Raw genomic sequence first — 17,160 nt, forward strand, 5'->3', positions numbered from 1 at the left:
TTTGTGATAAAACAAATGAGGATGCACAGTGTCTAGTAGGAAATTTATTGGGTTTGCTGTCCACCTTTGCGTGTATCAATGAGATAACAGCATCGCATCCGCGTGATATCAGCCAGCATACACCTTTACATAATCGCCTCAAACCCAAACAAACGTCACGATGATAACCACAGTTGAGGGTTCAAAAGGGATGAGGCAAGCCTGAGCCTGATCCAAAAATCGCTAGATCCCTGGCACTCATGTTCGGGGGCAACTATCACGTGTTCCAGCTCGGGAGCCGACCTAGCAATATCCGAGCGCTAGCCCATGTTGCCATAAAATGACCATCCGAATTCGCCATAAGTAGGACATTACTTCCCTTTATTTCTCCTAAGCGCAGCTAGGGTGGCTCTCTTCCCGATTCGGCGGTCGAAGCGGCGTTCCAGGTAACTCTGCTTCGAGCTGTACTTCCTGCAACTTACCGGAGAGAGTCAGATAGGGTCATGGAGGTCCGCGTCATGGGGCACGGAAAGAGAACATGGTGGGAATGGTATGTTATGTGACTGGAACATATAGCGGGACGGCGGAAAACACACAAGCCTCAAGAGATTTCTTAGGAGATTGACAGTTCAGGCGATATGTTTGTTTCATGCATTCATACTGCTTGCAAGCTTTCTCTGGGCGTTGTTTCAGCCGGTTAATAATGTGTTCTCTTTACGTCTAAACTGTATTAACAGAAAGTATAGAAGAAAAGTAAAGGAGGAGGTCGTTTTTGTATCCTCTTTCGGGACCTGTGCCGTGGGCGCTTTGTTACTATTCGCTTTCCACTATGATGACCTACACAGTGCCTCGACCCCAGTCACTCACATGGAAAATATATCTCTGTTCGGATCGGATCACTTCTTGAACGCGATCGACATCAATAATACATTTCCTTGGCAGACTTCACTTCTGAATCAGTTGCAGGAAGTACATTGGATTCCCGCACACCCAAGAACCGCTCACCCTTCTTCCTCTCCCTGTTAAACAGGGGAAGCGTGTCCCAACATGTATCCCGCATGAACATTAATGTATCCCGCTTCCGGTGGTCCTGGGTGCTCGGATGAAAAGAGCATTTGGGAAATGTGAGTCACTGCCACCCGCGTGCCCAGATCAACCGAAAGCCTAGAACCTCCGAACATTTTTTCGGATGAAATGAGCTTGTGGTTGATTTGGGTCGTCGGTGGAAATGGGAATTTGGAGGAAATGGGGTAAAACCGGCATCGCAGAAAGAGATAACACAGGCATGGCTTATCGCGTCCGGCTTTCCCTGGAGTAACGCTTTCCCTCTCCCAATTTCAGGAACTGTCACTTTTTCTACTCTCACTCTGTGGGCTGGGTTTGGAACCTCCTTTCATCGGACTGAGTGCGATCGCGCTCAAAAAGTCGTCGCGTGTTATGGTCCGGTGCTCCGAAAAGCATGATGTTCGGCAATTTTTTTCCGATGGGATAGCTCGTGAATATCACTGTCAATTATCATTAATTTGAATGAATTTGGCACGCTCTTCATACTGGTGGTGTAAAGAAGTGGCAAATTTCCGAGTTTAGGTCGCAAAAGCTCACAGAATTCAACTTAGGTAACATGACATGCGCATCCGGAATACATGCCGTTGACCGCATGATTCTAGGTGGCGTAATTTTTTTAATTATTATTATCAATGACACGTTGCAGAAGCGCTCTACGAAGGAAAAGTAGTGTGAAAATGATTGCCTCTATTCGTACCAAGGTTACAAGTACACAGTAGTACACAACTGACTTCCGTCACGTGACTGAAAGGCAATCCCACGAACCACGTACTTTTAACCACGACACGAACGTTGCTGTCTACGGCTGCCGCAGTCACCCCTGAGGAAGGAGAGCTGGCCCCGAAACGTCGGCTGTCCTCTTCCTGTACCTTATTATTGGGATTTTGTTCGGTATTAAGTACACAGTAATATGCACCTCCGGAGAAATCATTTGCCTTTGTCTCTTTTTCCAGGCTACGTAGCTTACTTTCCATTCTGCCTTGCTTCATTATATCGCTTTTTGTTGTTGTTGTTGTTCTTTCTAAAAGCTACTTTCCTCTTTCGTGGAAAGGTTACAAGCCTTGCTTCAAGAAGTCTGATTGGGTACTCTCTTTGACCAGGATACTTGCGGTAAGGCCCTCTTTTTTTTATTCCGTTTTAGCGCCGCGAAGCAACTGTGGCAATGTGCAGCGTACGGACGTGGACTGGTGGAGAGAGGATAGCAAGGAAGGGTGCGGGACAGGGGGTTAGTGTGCGTCCTGGACGGACTTCAGGGGGAACTGTGTCAACATTCGTCAAGCAAGTCTGCCGGAAGGCCCACGGAAAGCCTCAGACAGCACAGCCGGTGGTATGATTCGAACCTACCACCTCCCAGTCTTGACCACGAACTTGGCTAGCACCAACGGACGGACGCTGTAAACCCTGCCATAAAGTCATTCAATACCAAAGTCATTCCATAAAATCATAAAAACTACCATAAAGTCATTCCATAAAGTTATAAAGACTACCATGAAGTCATTCCATAATAAACAGGCTGTAAAGCCCGACCAACACCTGCCTCAAAAGCTTCCGTATACTTCATTTGTACCTCAGTTCGCAGGGCTCTTACAATGAACTCGGAAGCTTCAGCCAAGTTCGAGCTTACACGCCGTAACAACCCAGACCAAGCAAAGCTTGCACTCAGGCCATTGTTCATGATGGACAACACCCAACCAATTGCCAATTACCACTATTACCAATTTGAGAACGTCAACACGGGAGCTGGGTACCAATTCGCGAGCACTGTTTCCTCGGTCTCTTCAAGTGGCTGCTTCAAGTGTCTTCACAGGGGTGACGCTGATATAAACCATTTAAAAATAAAACGTTGAAAAATAAATCTTTTCAAAATCCAACTTCCAAAATAAACTTTTACAAATAAGTCGTGTAAATACCAACGTGGTCAAAATAAACTCTGAAAAATAAACTTCGCAAAATCAACACGCCGAAATTAATATTTCAGAATCCATCCTCTCTAATTGGTGGACAGCCGAAGCTCTCTACGTCCACGTCGGAAAATAGTACGCTCTTCGCGCTTGGAATGAGCATTCATCTGAGAACGACAATTTTGCTCTACTGGAAGTGGGTTGTGTGCATTTCTCCATGACTACGTACTTCGTATATTTGTTTTTTTTTCTGTTTTTTTTACTCCAGAGGACAACAGTAAACAAGGGGATAGATTCAAAGCGTCGGCTTGGTTGAACCCACGTGTGGTCGTCCATGCATCCTCCACTTTCACGTGCCATGACTACGTAGACAGCATATCCCTGAATGTGGTGAGCAAACAAGTCAAAGAACAAAGAAACGGACAACACTATTCCCTTTATGCCATGATGCCTTCCAGCGTATATAGAAATGGCATTGTTGCAGGCACTAGCAGTTGCAAGTGCCACTAGCTCAACTCAGGAATATGCGTGTTATTCTTGTATTCATACGCGTCGACGTCTCACTCAACTGGACATTTCGATTTCCTCAACTATTATTGGACAAAACATGGAACAGATGTGAATAGAGAACGTCATATACTGTGGATTTCGTTGACAGAACACCCCTGTTGCCCACAGAGAAACGTAGGCCAGACTTCCCCGCTATGCCTAACTATGATTTATCCTAACAGTGTGGGTTTCACGAGCGCGAATTCCTAAATGGTTTATTTCAGCGGATGGATTTTGGCGGGTGGAATTTTAAGCATGGATTTTTGATGTTTTATTTTTAGGTGGTTATTTCAGCATGCACCTTCGTCACATTCTCTGCCGAATGCCTTTCCTGCCCGATGGCCACCCCCTCGGCGTGAAAAGAAACATGCCGTAATTAAGAATAAGACGCCTTCACACAAATTCCCCCACGTGTTGAGCCTACATCCTGAACAAGACTACTTTCACCGCTGGCCCGGTTGGACAGATTGCGGAATGCGAGTACGAGTGTCCCACTCCTCCTGAACGTCATCGGTGGACCCCGCGGAATGCAAAGTGCAAGATAAGGTCTCTGTCGCTTTTCGCCGGCCTCCGGTCACGTACTCTATCGAAGCAAGGCATCGAGAGACTAGCCAGTAATCCGCCGACGGTCCCGTTGCGGCCACAGTGAAAGGGAGGCTCCACTTTTAATTTTTAAGTGGAGAGACTTCGTAAGATGTCCATGCTCTCGTTTCGAGAACTGCCCACGCCCGTGCACGGCTAAATGGCTAGTGATGAGCCGATTTCTCGGGTAGTGGTCCCTCGGACGCACACTGGCCTCGATCTTCTGGCATGCCGGCGTAGGGGATCGAATTGTGCGCAAGAGTTGAATCCCCGATAGTGACTTCTTTTCTTCTTGTTGTTGTTGTTTTGCAGTTCTCACTCTCTGTGACGTCAAACAGTGTCATTGCATATAAAAGCCCCCGTTACGTCGCAGAATGTGTAGAACAACCAATTGTTGAGCTGTGACACAAGGAATATGAAGGTGAGCCGTCTGTGTGTGTGCAGAACGAACTCGTGGAAGTGGGCGATTCCACAACAGGAATGAGCTGTCGTTCCGTTTGTCTTATACGAAGAAACATGGTTGTCGTCTTTTATTCTTGCCGTCTTTCTGTGGATGATAAATAGCTGACAGATAACTCCTCGATTATAAAACACGCGCGTGTTCTTACCAGGTGCTTGTTTTGCTTGCTGTGCTTGGCGTCGCCCGTGCTGGCGTCGTTTCTCCTGCTGTCGTGGAGGCTGGCACATCTACTCAGCATCGCGTTGAGGATGTAAGTATCAATAATTGATAGTCATTCTTCTTTATAAGTTACCATAATTAGTTATTAAATATAATAAAGTTTATTAGCCATGATTATGAAGTTATTATTATAGTGTTATGGTATATACATATAATGTTATATATATTATACGTTATCCTAGTATTATGTATTATTATTAAAATTATTATTATTGTTATTTTACACGCAGATGAAAGTATGTCAGAACTACGAATATACGACATAAGCTGCAAGTTCTGCTACTTGAGACTGTGGCTGTTTTCTTTTTTTTCTTTTTACTTTCTGTGTTCTCCCACACGTCATCCATGTGGTGTACGCTACTCAGAGGTTTCGACCTCAAGTGCCAAAATATGAAATACGCCGTTGGAGATGGTGATTTTTCTTGATTCTGAGTGCTCAAGAACTGAAAAAATATGAACGTTACTCCACTAAAGTGGAAAAATATGCACACACAAAAAAGTACAAGCAATGCATAGAAACATAAAATCATTCATCAAAAGTGCTGAAATGGTCAATAAACTATTATTAAAGCCCACAAATTTTCCTTTTAAAATCAATCAATCAAAGCCCACAAGATCGAGCGTTTTCTAGACAAGGGTAAGTTAATGCAAACCTAACACAGTTCTTTCATTTTGATTCTCCATCATATGTGCGGGAGCTTTTCAACTATCGGCGCGTCAAAATGTTAAAGTATATCAGCTGAACAAGCTGCTAGACTTTCACTAAAATCTACGTGCAGGTTCTTAGCCAACTATGCTTGTTGGTAAGAGATGTGTTGATTCTTATTGGTAGCACCTATATAATGCAGAAATCGAATGCGGGCTAATTTGCATATCTGAAAATGAATCTGCATTTACAACAGCAGGAAGGAAGGGCTATGCAGCTTCTGTTCAATACACCGCTGTATCATACTATTATGCAGAAACCGTTGCGGTCTTCCGTGGAGATTACGTAACCTGTTTTAAAACCCCTTCCTCAAAAAAAGAAAGAAAAAAAATAAGAAGAGAAAAGGCACACTCATCTTGTCTTTGCTAAAACCTGACGATAAAACCTCGCTTCCTTTTCTTTCGTTTTCAGGCTGCTGGAAACTACGACTTTGGCTACGACGAGAAGCACACGAGCGGCGGCTCCTTCCGCCAAGAAAGCGGAGACGCGTACGGATACAAAGTCGGATCGTACGGCCTGCACGATGCAGATGGCCGCGTCCGCACCGTCCACTATGTAGCTGACGCCGCCGGTTTCCGCGCCGCAATCTCTACCAACGAACCTGGCACGGCCCCCTCCACCGCTGGTGCGGTCGCCTCTACAGCAGCCTACGGCGCTCCAGTCCATGCTTCCGTACCCTCTGTTCATGTCGCGGCGCCAGTAGTTGCATCAGCTCCTGCCGCCCTCGCGGCCCCTGCATTGCCTTACACTGGGCTGCACTATGGGTCTCATGCCTACGGGGCTCCAGTGGCGTATCCTCACCCAGCCAGCTACGCTTCACCAACTGTCTATGCTCGGCCAGCTTTTCCGACTTACGCCGCCGCCCCTGTTGCGCGAGTCGCTCATACGTTTCCAGCATACGCTAGTGCCCCAGTTGCCGTGGCACCTGTTCCATTGGCTCACGCAGTTGGGCTTGCACCAGCGGTCAGCGCCGTCCCTGCTCTTCACACCGTTGGTACAGCACTCACGCACGGCTACTCCGCACCATTCGGCGGTGCTGTGAGCTACGTCCCAAGTGCAGGTCACCACGTCTACGGCCATGGTGGTCACGTCAAGTCCATCGTCGCCAAGGTTCACTAAATGTTTACGATCGCAAGAAAAATGGCCAGGTGTGGGTCGCATCGCCTGCTGCCTCCCAACCGGTTGTTTACGTGTATATATGGATTCGTTTAAGGTGGATTGTTCAATGTCTTCGACTGCAACTATTATCGTTTACCCTTAAGATCTATTCAATGCTTTCATATCGTACACGGTCCCACGTCATCGAAAGACGTGCATGTATAGCTTTGCTCACTGCTCCTAAACCACGTCTCCGTGCCTCTAACAAAGTATGCCTTCTGTTGTATTTATATGTCGTGACGACTTCTTCGTTGTATTTATATGATACTTATGTCACTTCTCATGTGGAACGTATTTTTTTATTTGTACAGACTATTATTTTCAACTATTTGTATCTTTATCGCATTTGTATATTAGTGAAGCGTGTACATCACAAATCTGGCCTTACGACAGTTGATGTGAAATAAATATGTGAATATTCTGAATATCTCTAATCACACCACAACGGAGCATATGCACAAGTGTCTTTGTGCGTTCTTTGATGCCCAGAGAAAGAGGGCAGCACAATCAAAAAACGAACGGCTAAATGGCCATGCATGCATTGCACGATACTTGTGGCCGTCCATTTGAGAACCTCAGCTAATTCGTCGCAAATCGTATGCCACGTACCTCGTTCATTCTGCTTTCTAGTCACACGGGTGGCATCCAGTGTATTGCTCCATAGACGAAAGCGTGCTGGGCGAACGCAATGCATTCTGGACCGGTCATGGTCACACGTCAGAGCAAACGTCATCGCACACGTGACCTTAAAGATGCCGCGCCCGTCATGATCGTCATCCCCAATTTCACACAGGAACGAGACCAAGGCACGCAGCGCAAACTTGCTTTCATGCGGGGGTCGCGCACCCAAAACCATAGGTAAAGCAAAAGGACGACTGTCAAAGGCAACGAGCGAGTGCTGAAGTTTAGATCGGGCATCAGAGTATCGCCAAGAAAAGACGTTTAAAAATATTGGATACCCTTCACAACAACAGACACGTGACGACGATGACATGAGGTGTTTCACCGCAGGAATCTCGCTACCCCGCTCCATTCCATGTGGGTTAATTATTATATGAATGAGATGGGGAATGAAACTGATGGAGTACGCGCGCTCGCACAATGTAAGCATAAGCATATAAAACACTTCGCCGGTAATAACACCACCAAGGAGAAATTGATCACCAATAGAATATATTATTATAGGAGAGAGCGCCTACACCGAATACATTTGAGAACATACGCTTGCTAACAAATGCTATGACCATCTATCACAATTACCCGCGACCGAACGGCACATTAGTGACTTCAAGGCGAGATGCGTCGCTCGCTTCGGATGCAGCACATCACGGTGCCGGCGCCATATAAAGAACACTTGTGCAACAGAGTGCTATCCTTAGCCGAACTGGACACGGCTTAGCATAATAATGATACACACCTACATGCAAAAAAAGAATGGCGGTAAGGAAATACTGAGAGAAGGAAGTAGAGCAAGCACGCGTCACATTTAAAGAGAGAAACAGTTATGTAACGGACAACTGCACAAAGAGAAAGTAAAGCGTAAAGGACTGCCCATTTGACCTTCACCCCGGCGTATCTTCATCGTGTTCCTCTCCTTATCATAACCGTTCGCGAAACGGCCTTCAGAAATCACAGAACCAGGCCGGCTACCAACACTGTTGTCATAAGGCTCACGTCCTTCAACCGGAGCAGATACCGGAGGTTATATTGTATCCTTGGAGATGAGCGGTGATGTCAGGAATGCGTAAGTAAGAAATCATTCTTATATTTATCCGTATATATTTTGTTATATTATACGCATCACGCAGTTGGTGGGACAACTTTTTGAATCCACGTCACGTGGGGCTTTGCTTCACCCATATAAGAAGGAGTGTACTTTGGAGGATGACTTATTTGGTGGGCTTTTTGACGAACGGATACACGCCAGTGTGCGATGCAGGTAAGTGCGCTGTAGACCATAACGTGCGCAATAGATGTGACGTGCAGATATGGCAGGCAAGTTTTATGAAGCAGTTAATTAGGCTGGTTGCCTGGTGCTCCAGTGCCGGAAAAGTAAAAGATAACTTTTTTCTCCCCTTTTTTGCCGGGGTTCTTTTATGAGGTTGTTGTCGGATTTAGCGTGTTTTTGTGCGTTATCGGATAAAGCGTACCTTGTTAGCTGGTTCGGTTGGGTTCACCTTGTGGTTGGTGCGTCCTAGTTGAAGAGGTGAGACGGCATACGGACCGAGAGTCTGAAAATATAGCGGATCTTATAAATGGCAGACCATTAAAACGCTACATTAATATATTTCTGAGATGGTGCCTAACGTTAGTCATGAAGCGCATGCATAGTAGTATGTAAATTTGCAGAAGTCTTCTAGTTTGAATTCTGGAGTCATAGCCGGGATCGCGCACATACATGGTAGTTGTAGTCACAATTCATCACCGGCGTCTTTTTGGGCACCTCGAACTTATTTTATCGCATGTCCGACGTGTGGAGCATCTAGGAGGGACCTTATGATATTGCTTTGCGTACGTTCTAGCGAAAACTCTCTATCAACCCACACGTTTCGCAATTACATTTGTCCCGCACATGTAACATCCAAGCATATCCATCCGCTTACCTTGTCGATGAGTGTCGTCTACCTAGACTGCGTTACCCTGGAATACTGGCAGATTGGTTCGGGGTCGCAAAACTCGTAACTTTGACGGATTGCGTTTGCGTGCTTCGCCACACGTCGAACAGACTGCTTCTAACCTGTCTCGGGTGATTCACCCAAATCCTGATTACGTTAACTGTTCAGTGCACATGCGTGAACCCTATGTACGGATCAATGAGTACGATGACTGCTTTCGTTATTTTTACGCGTCTTGAAGCACGTACCGTGTTGAGGTGTGGGAATTTGTTACCGCAAGAGAGATAGGAGGGTTTTAGCAAACCATTGATAACGTGGCTTGCGTCGAACCGTATCAGCCGGAACCAATCAGTGCATAAGGTTCTGAGTCACACACGACTGCGATTGGTTCCGATAGGCGCGATAACCTTACCAACGGCCTGCTAGAACTGTCTATAATCGTCACAATGTTTGGAATTACTGAGCGTTAGTAGACCGCTAGCCCGATAGGCACCCTATCAACAGATAAGATTCTGAGTCCAGCTCTCTGTCATTGGTTCCGGTAGACCGACACTCGCTATTATTTATCGGCGTTGCGTGTAGGCGTTGGTAATCAACAGTTTTTTGTTACCAGCAGTACATATATCTCCGCGACTGGATCACCCCTTTAAAGTTGAACCTTTCTCAGGTAACGCCACAGATTTTTCTCGCTCATTTTTTCCTCGATGCACCACCGTATGGAACAGTCTTCCATTGCCGCTAGTCACCACTCAGGATATCACTGCTTTCAAACGTGAACTTTTGCAATTTCTCCAAATTTAAGTTACTGTTTATGCACATTATTTTAGATATATTCATTACGTCTCACAGTAAGTATATATGTGCTCATCTTGCTTTTTATGGGTGAGTGTGTCTAGCTGTAAATATATACGTGTTTATCTTGTTTGTTGTTTATGAGTGTGTCTAGCAGTGTAATATGTACGCGTTTATCTTGTTTGTTGTTTATCTAGTTCTGTATTTCCCTCTCTCATGTAACGCCCCATTGGAGTAATTTGAGGTATATACATAAATAAAATAAACAGATAGTTCTAATAACGTGTACGGAGCCCCCTTGCGGTATACGCGAGGAAATAGCCGGGGTCACACTCTGTGTACGTGCGCCAAACGTGACGTTGCCTTTAGCGCGTGTGCAGTGTGAACACGCAATTTACTCTCGTATTCAAGGCGGTTGCGTGCGATACAACTAACGCTCTGTAATGGGTCTAGAGTTGCAGAAGCAATAGTAAGTCATAGAATATTTGTTACACCAACCTGGTGCATCTGAACTACCCAGTATCGGTGTGATTGTAATCTTTTACAGTATACGTCGAATGAAATAAAGAGGGCAAAATTATTCGACGTCACGATAATGAGATGATACGTGCGTTGAATGCAGGTATTGCCAGTGTGACGACCTAACAAATATGTTTCTCTTTTGTTCTTTCATTTACTACGAACACATCGGTGCAGGTCCTCCTGTTGCTAATTCTAGCCGCTGTAGGACCATGTCTTGTGTCCGCAGCACCTGTAGGTGACCAGGATGAACCAAAATCAACGTTTGTGGAAGATGTAAGTATAACCTGTGGGTCTAACCTTTCTACCCGCCGCTCCAAGTGGCTACTCGCCACCTAGCGGACCCCAGTATATAGGAGCACTGAATGAATTAAATATAGTAACAGCAGCCGGCTGACATGTTTCGCGGTGACCCAAACTATGTCGCAACTTACGGTCGCACGCGATGGAGTTTCCCGCCTTACAGAACTCAAACAGCAACAAGCGCTGCTCAGTTCCTCAGTGCAAAAATACTGCGGAGAAGAACATTCAATGCCGAGAAGGAGAAGAGAAACAGACACTATCCCAGGAGCAGCGTGAACGAAAAACCATATTAACCCTCCCACCCATTTTTAAGTAGAAGAAGAACATGAAGAAAAAGAAGACAGCGGGAAACGGCACGCCGTGTAGTTACGGCATTTGTGTCTCGCGGAAGAAGGTAGATCCTTTCTCAATGCTTTTTTTTTCTCCGCCATCTTGAAGGCGACGCGAGCGCCTCTACATGTAGTTGGAGAGGTCGCAGCACAACCACGCCAGCAGAAGTAAGCTTCAGCGGAGTTTCCACGCAAATCCAGCGCAAAAGTCGCCGTTCCTGCCTAAGAACACGGAATGAATGAAATGAAGAAGCAAAGGAACGTAGGTAGACTGTCCAGAGCAAAGGAACATTAAAGAGTGATAATCATTGAGAGCGAAGACGTAAAGTGAGGCAAACGCCTAAGCGGGCGTTGGCTCCTAAAGCGTGCCCGCTCATGACACAACGGCGATTTCAGTATACTCATTGTCTGTATACTCAAACTGTGCAGTACTATCGCTCCTACATTCCTGGCAAAGCAGCTGTAGTCTCCAAAACTAAAAAGACCGGGAAGCATGTTGTTTTACCAGCGGCCTAAGAATGGGTTGGATTGGATTTTGAATGAAAGAAAAATATGGAGGTGTTACTCCCGATCCAGTCAGGACTGGCTACTCCGAAACGCGTTTGTGGGTGGAACCATAGTGCCAGAAAAAAAAAGAGAAAATAAACAAACAAAAGAGGTAGAGCGGGTCAAGCAGAAGAAAGCATAAAGGAAAAAAAGGGAAAAGCAAGGGGGACGTTATAGGCACCCAGAAACACTCACTGGTTCATAATGTCAGAGACCGCGTGAACACAGTGTCATACAAGTTGTTACAGAGTGTCAAGCAGGTTCGAAGCGGTGAGGAAGAACGGAAGCAAAATATGATAGATACTGTCGTCTGTCGTACTGCATAATTTAGTATCAGCGTCATAAAGCAGTGAAATCCACACGATTTGAAATTATATTTCAAATATAATTTCGCGCATATAGAGAAGTATGGGCGACGTCGTGTGACAACACTGTGACGTTACGAGGGTGCTCCCACTCATCGCCTGGCCAGGCAGCGGCCTCCTGTTGGCAGCCATTTGCTTCGCGCCGAGGCGAATACATGAGGACGAAAAGCACGCGCTCCCACGTGACCATCTCAGCGTGAACGTCATGCAACGTCAAGCGAGCGGATGAGAGGCTCTCTAGTTTTCTCCTCCCTGCGGATCTACCCGCGTTGTAAGCTCTCACTGCCAAATACTGATAACTTTGTAAATACAACGATTTCGAGCGAATGGTCTAATAAGAGAGTTGCCTGAAGTTAAATACTTCTGCCACATACATTTTGACTAACTTAGAAAGCGCGTAGAAAATCGACACCGTCAATACCGAAACTGGCAATGGTTGTGGTGGTGGCGGCTCTGACATCACTGCAGGTATCGCCGGCAGCCGTGCAGAGGCGAGCGAAGTCACATGCTTTCGAGAATCAATTGGAATGGTCGCGGCTTCTGGGAACTCTATCTCGCAAACCACGACACACACACATAAAAAAAGTATTATTTTGTTCCTCAATACTTGGATGAGTTGTACAATGTGTGCGTGCTGTAATGAACCACAGCTATCAAAGTGTTGCAACACCTGAAATGCTATTCGCTGGCGATTGGGGAAGGTTCATGAACCAATAAAAGGAGAGAAGATGGGAAAGAGAGAAAATAAGAGAAGAATGAAGGCGTGTTCCAAGCAAACTTCCACATGGTCCGCTAGACTTCCGAGCGCGCTGTCAGAATGAATGTTTAGAAGAGTTTACAAGTTCCATAGTTCCATATACCACTGAGACATGGGTTCTTCATCGGGTCCAGAGTTCCTCAAGCACAACACAACGGCTTCTTTATCTTTGCATTGCATCCTGCACGGTTAATGCGCCTCTCACATAATGATAAAGCGGTGTTCGTCTCATCTGACGTTGGAAATAAAAGAAAAGAAAAAAAGAAGAAAAAGAAAACGCAATGCAGTTCTTGTAGAAGCTGGTAGCAAAAGTAAAGCACAGCGCCAATATCCCTTTGCAGGGTCGTCACAAATCAACGTGAGATCAATCATCTGCAGAGCCAATATAAAAAATGTGTCCGTTCCCCCAAACATTTTTTTATTTATTTGCTATTTATCATGCAATAGGAATTCTCAAAAATAAATTGCCTGGATACGTACTGCAATTTGCGGTGGCTGACGTCTCACCGTCAGGGATTTAGACAGCAGCGAAATGAAGCAAAACATGTCGAAGCAGGTGGAGCCCCATATTTTCACATTTTTGACATTGCGAAATATTTAGGTCGAAGTGCGCTGTACTACAAAACTGAACACGGTTTTCAACACTGAACAAAACACGGATCTCTATCCACACGTCACCACGACAGGACCAGGACAGGAAGGCTACTGTAACGGTCCTAGAGCTTGGGGCAAAAGTTTACGGGGTACGGTAACCTGTGTAATTCTTCATCGGAGCGGCCCCCTGCTATTTATCAGGAAAAGATCGAATAAGAAACGGGTGGTCGGCTATTCGGTCCATCTCGCAGTATGTGTGTCCGCTCCTGTTTACTGCTAGTTTGTCGCTCCGTTGGAGAAATGCGACACCCCGGTGTTCCGCAAACTAATTTGTCCCAAGCTGTACCTGAGGAAGAATAATGGGCTAAAACTTTAGTATATATAGGACTCTGCGAATAGTAATCTTAAAACAGGAGTGTATATTAAGTGAATCATTGCATAACCTTACCGAACACATGCGTACACAGCGTACATTCATATACGCAGCACACGCATGTGGTACGTATACGCGTATATCCACAACTGTCTTCGTATATGAAGCATCACTTGCCTTTCTTTTATCATAACCTTTCTTCTTGCTTTTTCGGGCTTATACGAGTGCCGAGGTATCACAATTGTTGCGGTGACACACCTCATGTCATAGTCATTCATGTAGTAGTTGTTGTTTTTATCTATTCGTGTGCATTCGGTCTGAAAGAGACATCGCTTCGATTTGAAATTCCAGTATACAGGACTCGCCAAGATAAACTTCGGGGTTTGTAACGAACATAAAACAAATAGAAACAGTATCGGGAAGCTAAAGTAGATGTTAGAGGACGTATTATACCCTAAAATTTTATGTCGATATTGCCAATTTGGTCCGTTTCTCTGCGGATAAATCGTGAAAATTAAAAAAAAAAAAAAAAAGAAAACGCCGCTGCCTAACATTTCCAATCGGCTCTACCTGGGTTTCAGCTCCTTCCGTCAGATGGCGAAACGATCGAACGCGCCGCTGTAGACGGTTTCGCACAGAAGTCCTTTGCATTCAGCACCACTTGTGCACTTCGTTTCGATACCGTCTGAAACGCCGGGTTCGACCGTTTCGCCAGCTGACGGAAGGATCTGAAACACGGGTATAGCCGGTTGGAAATGTTAGGCAGCGGCGATTTTTTAATTTTTACGATTTACCCCCCGAGAAACGGACCAAGTGGCAGTGTCGACAAAAAATTTTGGGGTATAATACGTCCTCTAACATCTATTTTAGCTTCCCGACACTGTTTCTATTCGTTTTATCGTCGTCCCCCGATGTTTGTCTTGGCGAACCCTGCATATATAGATTTTCATATTCGATGCGAAAAATCGGAAGACATCGTGCAGCCCTAAATATTTACCGTCTATAACATGCATGTGACGCTCACATATCTGACTGAATGCCCACAGGAATTCGGCAACTACCAGATGAGCTACGACTGGAGCAACGAGGAGGGCGGAGCGTTCCAACGTGAAGTTGGAGACGTTACGGGGAAGAAGGTTGGCGCTTACGGACTGAGGTACGGCGACGGCACGGTGCGTGTCGTCAGTTACATTGCAGACGAAGAAGGATTTCGAGCCAGCATCTACACCAACGAGCCTGGCACGGTCCCGTCTTCCCCGGCGCACGCTATCTTTTTGACACCAGCTCAACGCGACCACTCAGTCTCTACCGCCACATCGTATTCCGCCGCTGCTTTCCCCACCTTTCCCGATGTTCCAGCAGCGTTTTATGCAGCTGCAGGATTTGAGTCTCAGAGGATTCGATCGAAATCGAGCTAGTTCGCCTGCAACGTATATGTAGCCAATCCTTTTGGTGACTTCAGATGCTATCCGCGATAAAATTTTCACGATGTGCTTCTAGGGTATACTTTTAATCCAAAACGTTGATTTCGTTTCGATGGACCTACCGTTAAGCTAATGGGGGGGGGGGGATATGTTTATTTAAAAAAAGAAAGGAAAGCTTAGCCAGACAAAGAGCCGGCTTGCTATTCCAAAGAAAAAAGGAAGAAGAAAAACACGCACACAAAAACATAAGGAGAAAAAAGGGTTAAGGGTTCAGCGAATCACCTAACGATTACAGCTTTGCGATAATTAGATTATAGAATTTGTGAAAACTAAAAATAACGTATGTACTAAAGTCGCATTTAGACCTTTCTTGGCTGGGCCCAAATATGCAGTAGAGAGTGTGTAGATACGCAAGGGATTTCCCCATAACTATACGTTTACGCGTTCTGTACGGTGAGTTTTAGTATAACGTACACTATCGCCGTTGCGTACGTAAAGGATAGTGTTGATGCTTCTGCGCACGCGCAAGACACAAGTCGAGCTTTGCGCATTGCGCAGAAGCGCCACGCTATCCTTCATGTACGCAAACGTGACAGCGTAAGTTGTAGGAAAATCACTACTATCGCACATACAAGGACAAAAATCGTTGACAAATGGAAAAATAGAACACGCAAGATGTTACCTTGAAGCGTGTCACAGATAGTTACATCCTGTGTTATGTACATACAATATCATAAACGCTCATGAACATGAAAGTGAGTTGACTCTTGGCTCTCTGTGCTCACTTGCAATTTGCCTGAAATTGCCTGCTGAAATTGTACTTTTGGTAGTGCATTTGGGAGAGGGAAACGACGTTAAAATCATCTTTCCCCTAAGTAAAGTTCCCATTAGTTAGGGTTTTCCCACTAGGGGTGGTGGTGGAAGTGATGGAGTGGTGGTCAGGTGCAGCCGCAAGTCCGTCGCGGAGTCGCAAGAAGACAGGCCAGGCCCAGGCGTGGAGACTGTACACGATCTTTATTTCATAACACTCACAATCCAAAGACCCTCTCAACCAGTATGGCGGTTCCCTATATACATCTTCATCTTACCCACTCTCCCACGGGACACCCAGTCACGTGCAAGGCAAATTCCACGAACTGTCAATTCGTGACACACTCCAGGACGCTTCACAGTACAATACAAATGTATACATATACGTGTGGATGGGCCGGAACACGTGTTGCACGTTTGCCCACGTATGCCACGAGAGTCGTAAATAACGAAAGACGACACGGCTCTCAGGGAACACTGTCCCGTACTCACTACTGTCGTTATTACGAGTCAACCAGTGCCTCGTCTCATTTTCGTGTGAAACCAACGAGGGCTGCGTCTGCGGAGGATTCCCGGAATCCGGAACCCATCGTCGATAACAGACACAGGGGTGGCCGAGGGGACCAGCCACGCAAGCCAGTGGCATTACCCTGTCGGTTTCTTTGACCGCTGCAGCTGCAGCCTACCCGGCAGGGTGTCAGAAACTAACACCATTGAACCCCTACCGAAATATTTTTTCTAACTATACGCTGCTGCTGTGTCAGGATGTGTCAGGAAAGTGTGCGACCCCGTCTGGAATGGTCAGTCACTTGTCCGGCCAAGGCACGGATTTTAGAAAGTACGGATTTTTCTTTCAGATATGCAGTTGAGTCCCTGGCACTCTGAACAGACAAACTAACAGTAACAGCATTCGGAGACTTACAATTCGTAAAATTTAACTAGAGGTAATCGCATTATCACAGACAGCGATTTCGCAAACATCTGTTTCGAAGACTTGAAGAAGAAAAGAGAGCACAGTGAACAATGGAACATATTTACGGTATAATGCCAGACCTTGTTTTCTTTTTTTTTTCCTTACAAATAAACAAACAAATATCAGCCTTATTAAATCACA

The 17,160-nt window shown here is 45.7% G+C and overlaps 1 protein-coding gene and 1 long non-coding RNA gene across 2 annotated transcripts; one reads left to right on the plus strand and one right to left on the minus strand.

Annotated features, from left to right (window-relative positions):
* Positions 1–4,558: 4,558 nt before the first annotated feature.
* Positions 4,559–9,429, minus strand: LOC135399783 (uncharacterized). The gene is made up of 4 exons (XR_010424413.1): positions 9,223–9,429; positions 8,770–8,850; positions 4,685–4,763; positions 4,559–4,623 (listed from the first exon to the last, which is right to left on the minus strand). It is a non-coding gene; the product is annotated as an uncharacterized LOC135399783 (long non-coding RNA).
* Positions 8,498–15,305, plus strand: LOC135399782 (adult-specific rigid cuticular protein 15.5-like). The gene is made up of 3 exons (XM_064631516.1): positions 8,498–8,558; positions 10,723–10,821; positions 14,859–15,305. Exons 1-3 carry the CDS (start codon positions 8,553–8,555, stop codon positions 15,228–15,230), a joined length of 477 nt encoding a protein of 158 aa, XP_064487586.1. The 5' UTR covers positions 8,498–8,552; the 3' UTR covers positions 15,231–15,305.
* The last annotated feature ends 1,855 nt before the right edge of the window (positions 15,306–17,160 follow it).

The sequence above is a fragment of the Ornithodoros turicata genome, chromosome 7, assembly GCF_037126465.1.
Source record: "Ornithodoros turicata isolate Travis chromosome 7, ASM3712646v1, whole genome shotgun sequence".
In the NCBI taxonomy this organism is placed as follows: domain Eukaryota; kingdom Metazoa; phylum Arthropoda; class Arachnida; order Ixodida; family Argasidae; genus Ornithodoros; species Ornithodoros turicata.

Coding starts and splice junctions, on each gene's coding strand:
- LOC135399782 (XM_064631516.1), top strand. Junction 10,822..14,858: donor AATCAACGTTTGTGGAAGAT/GTAAGTATAACC, acceptor GAATGCCCACAG/GAATTCGGCAACTACCAGAT.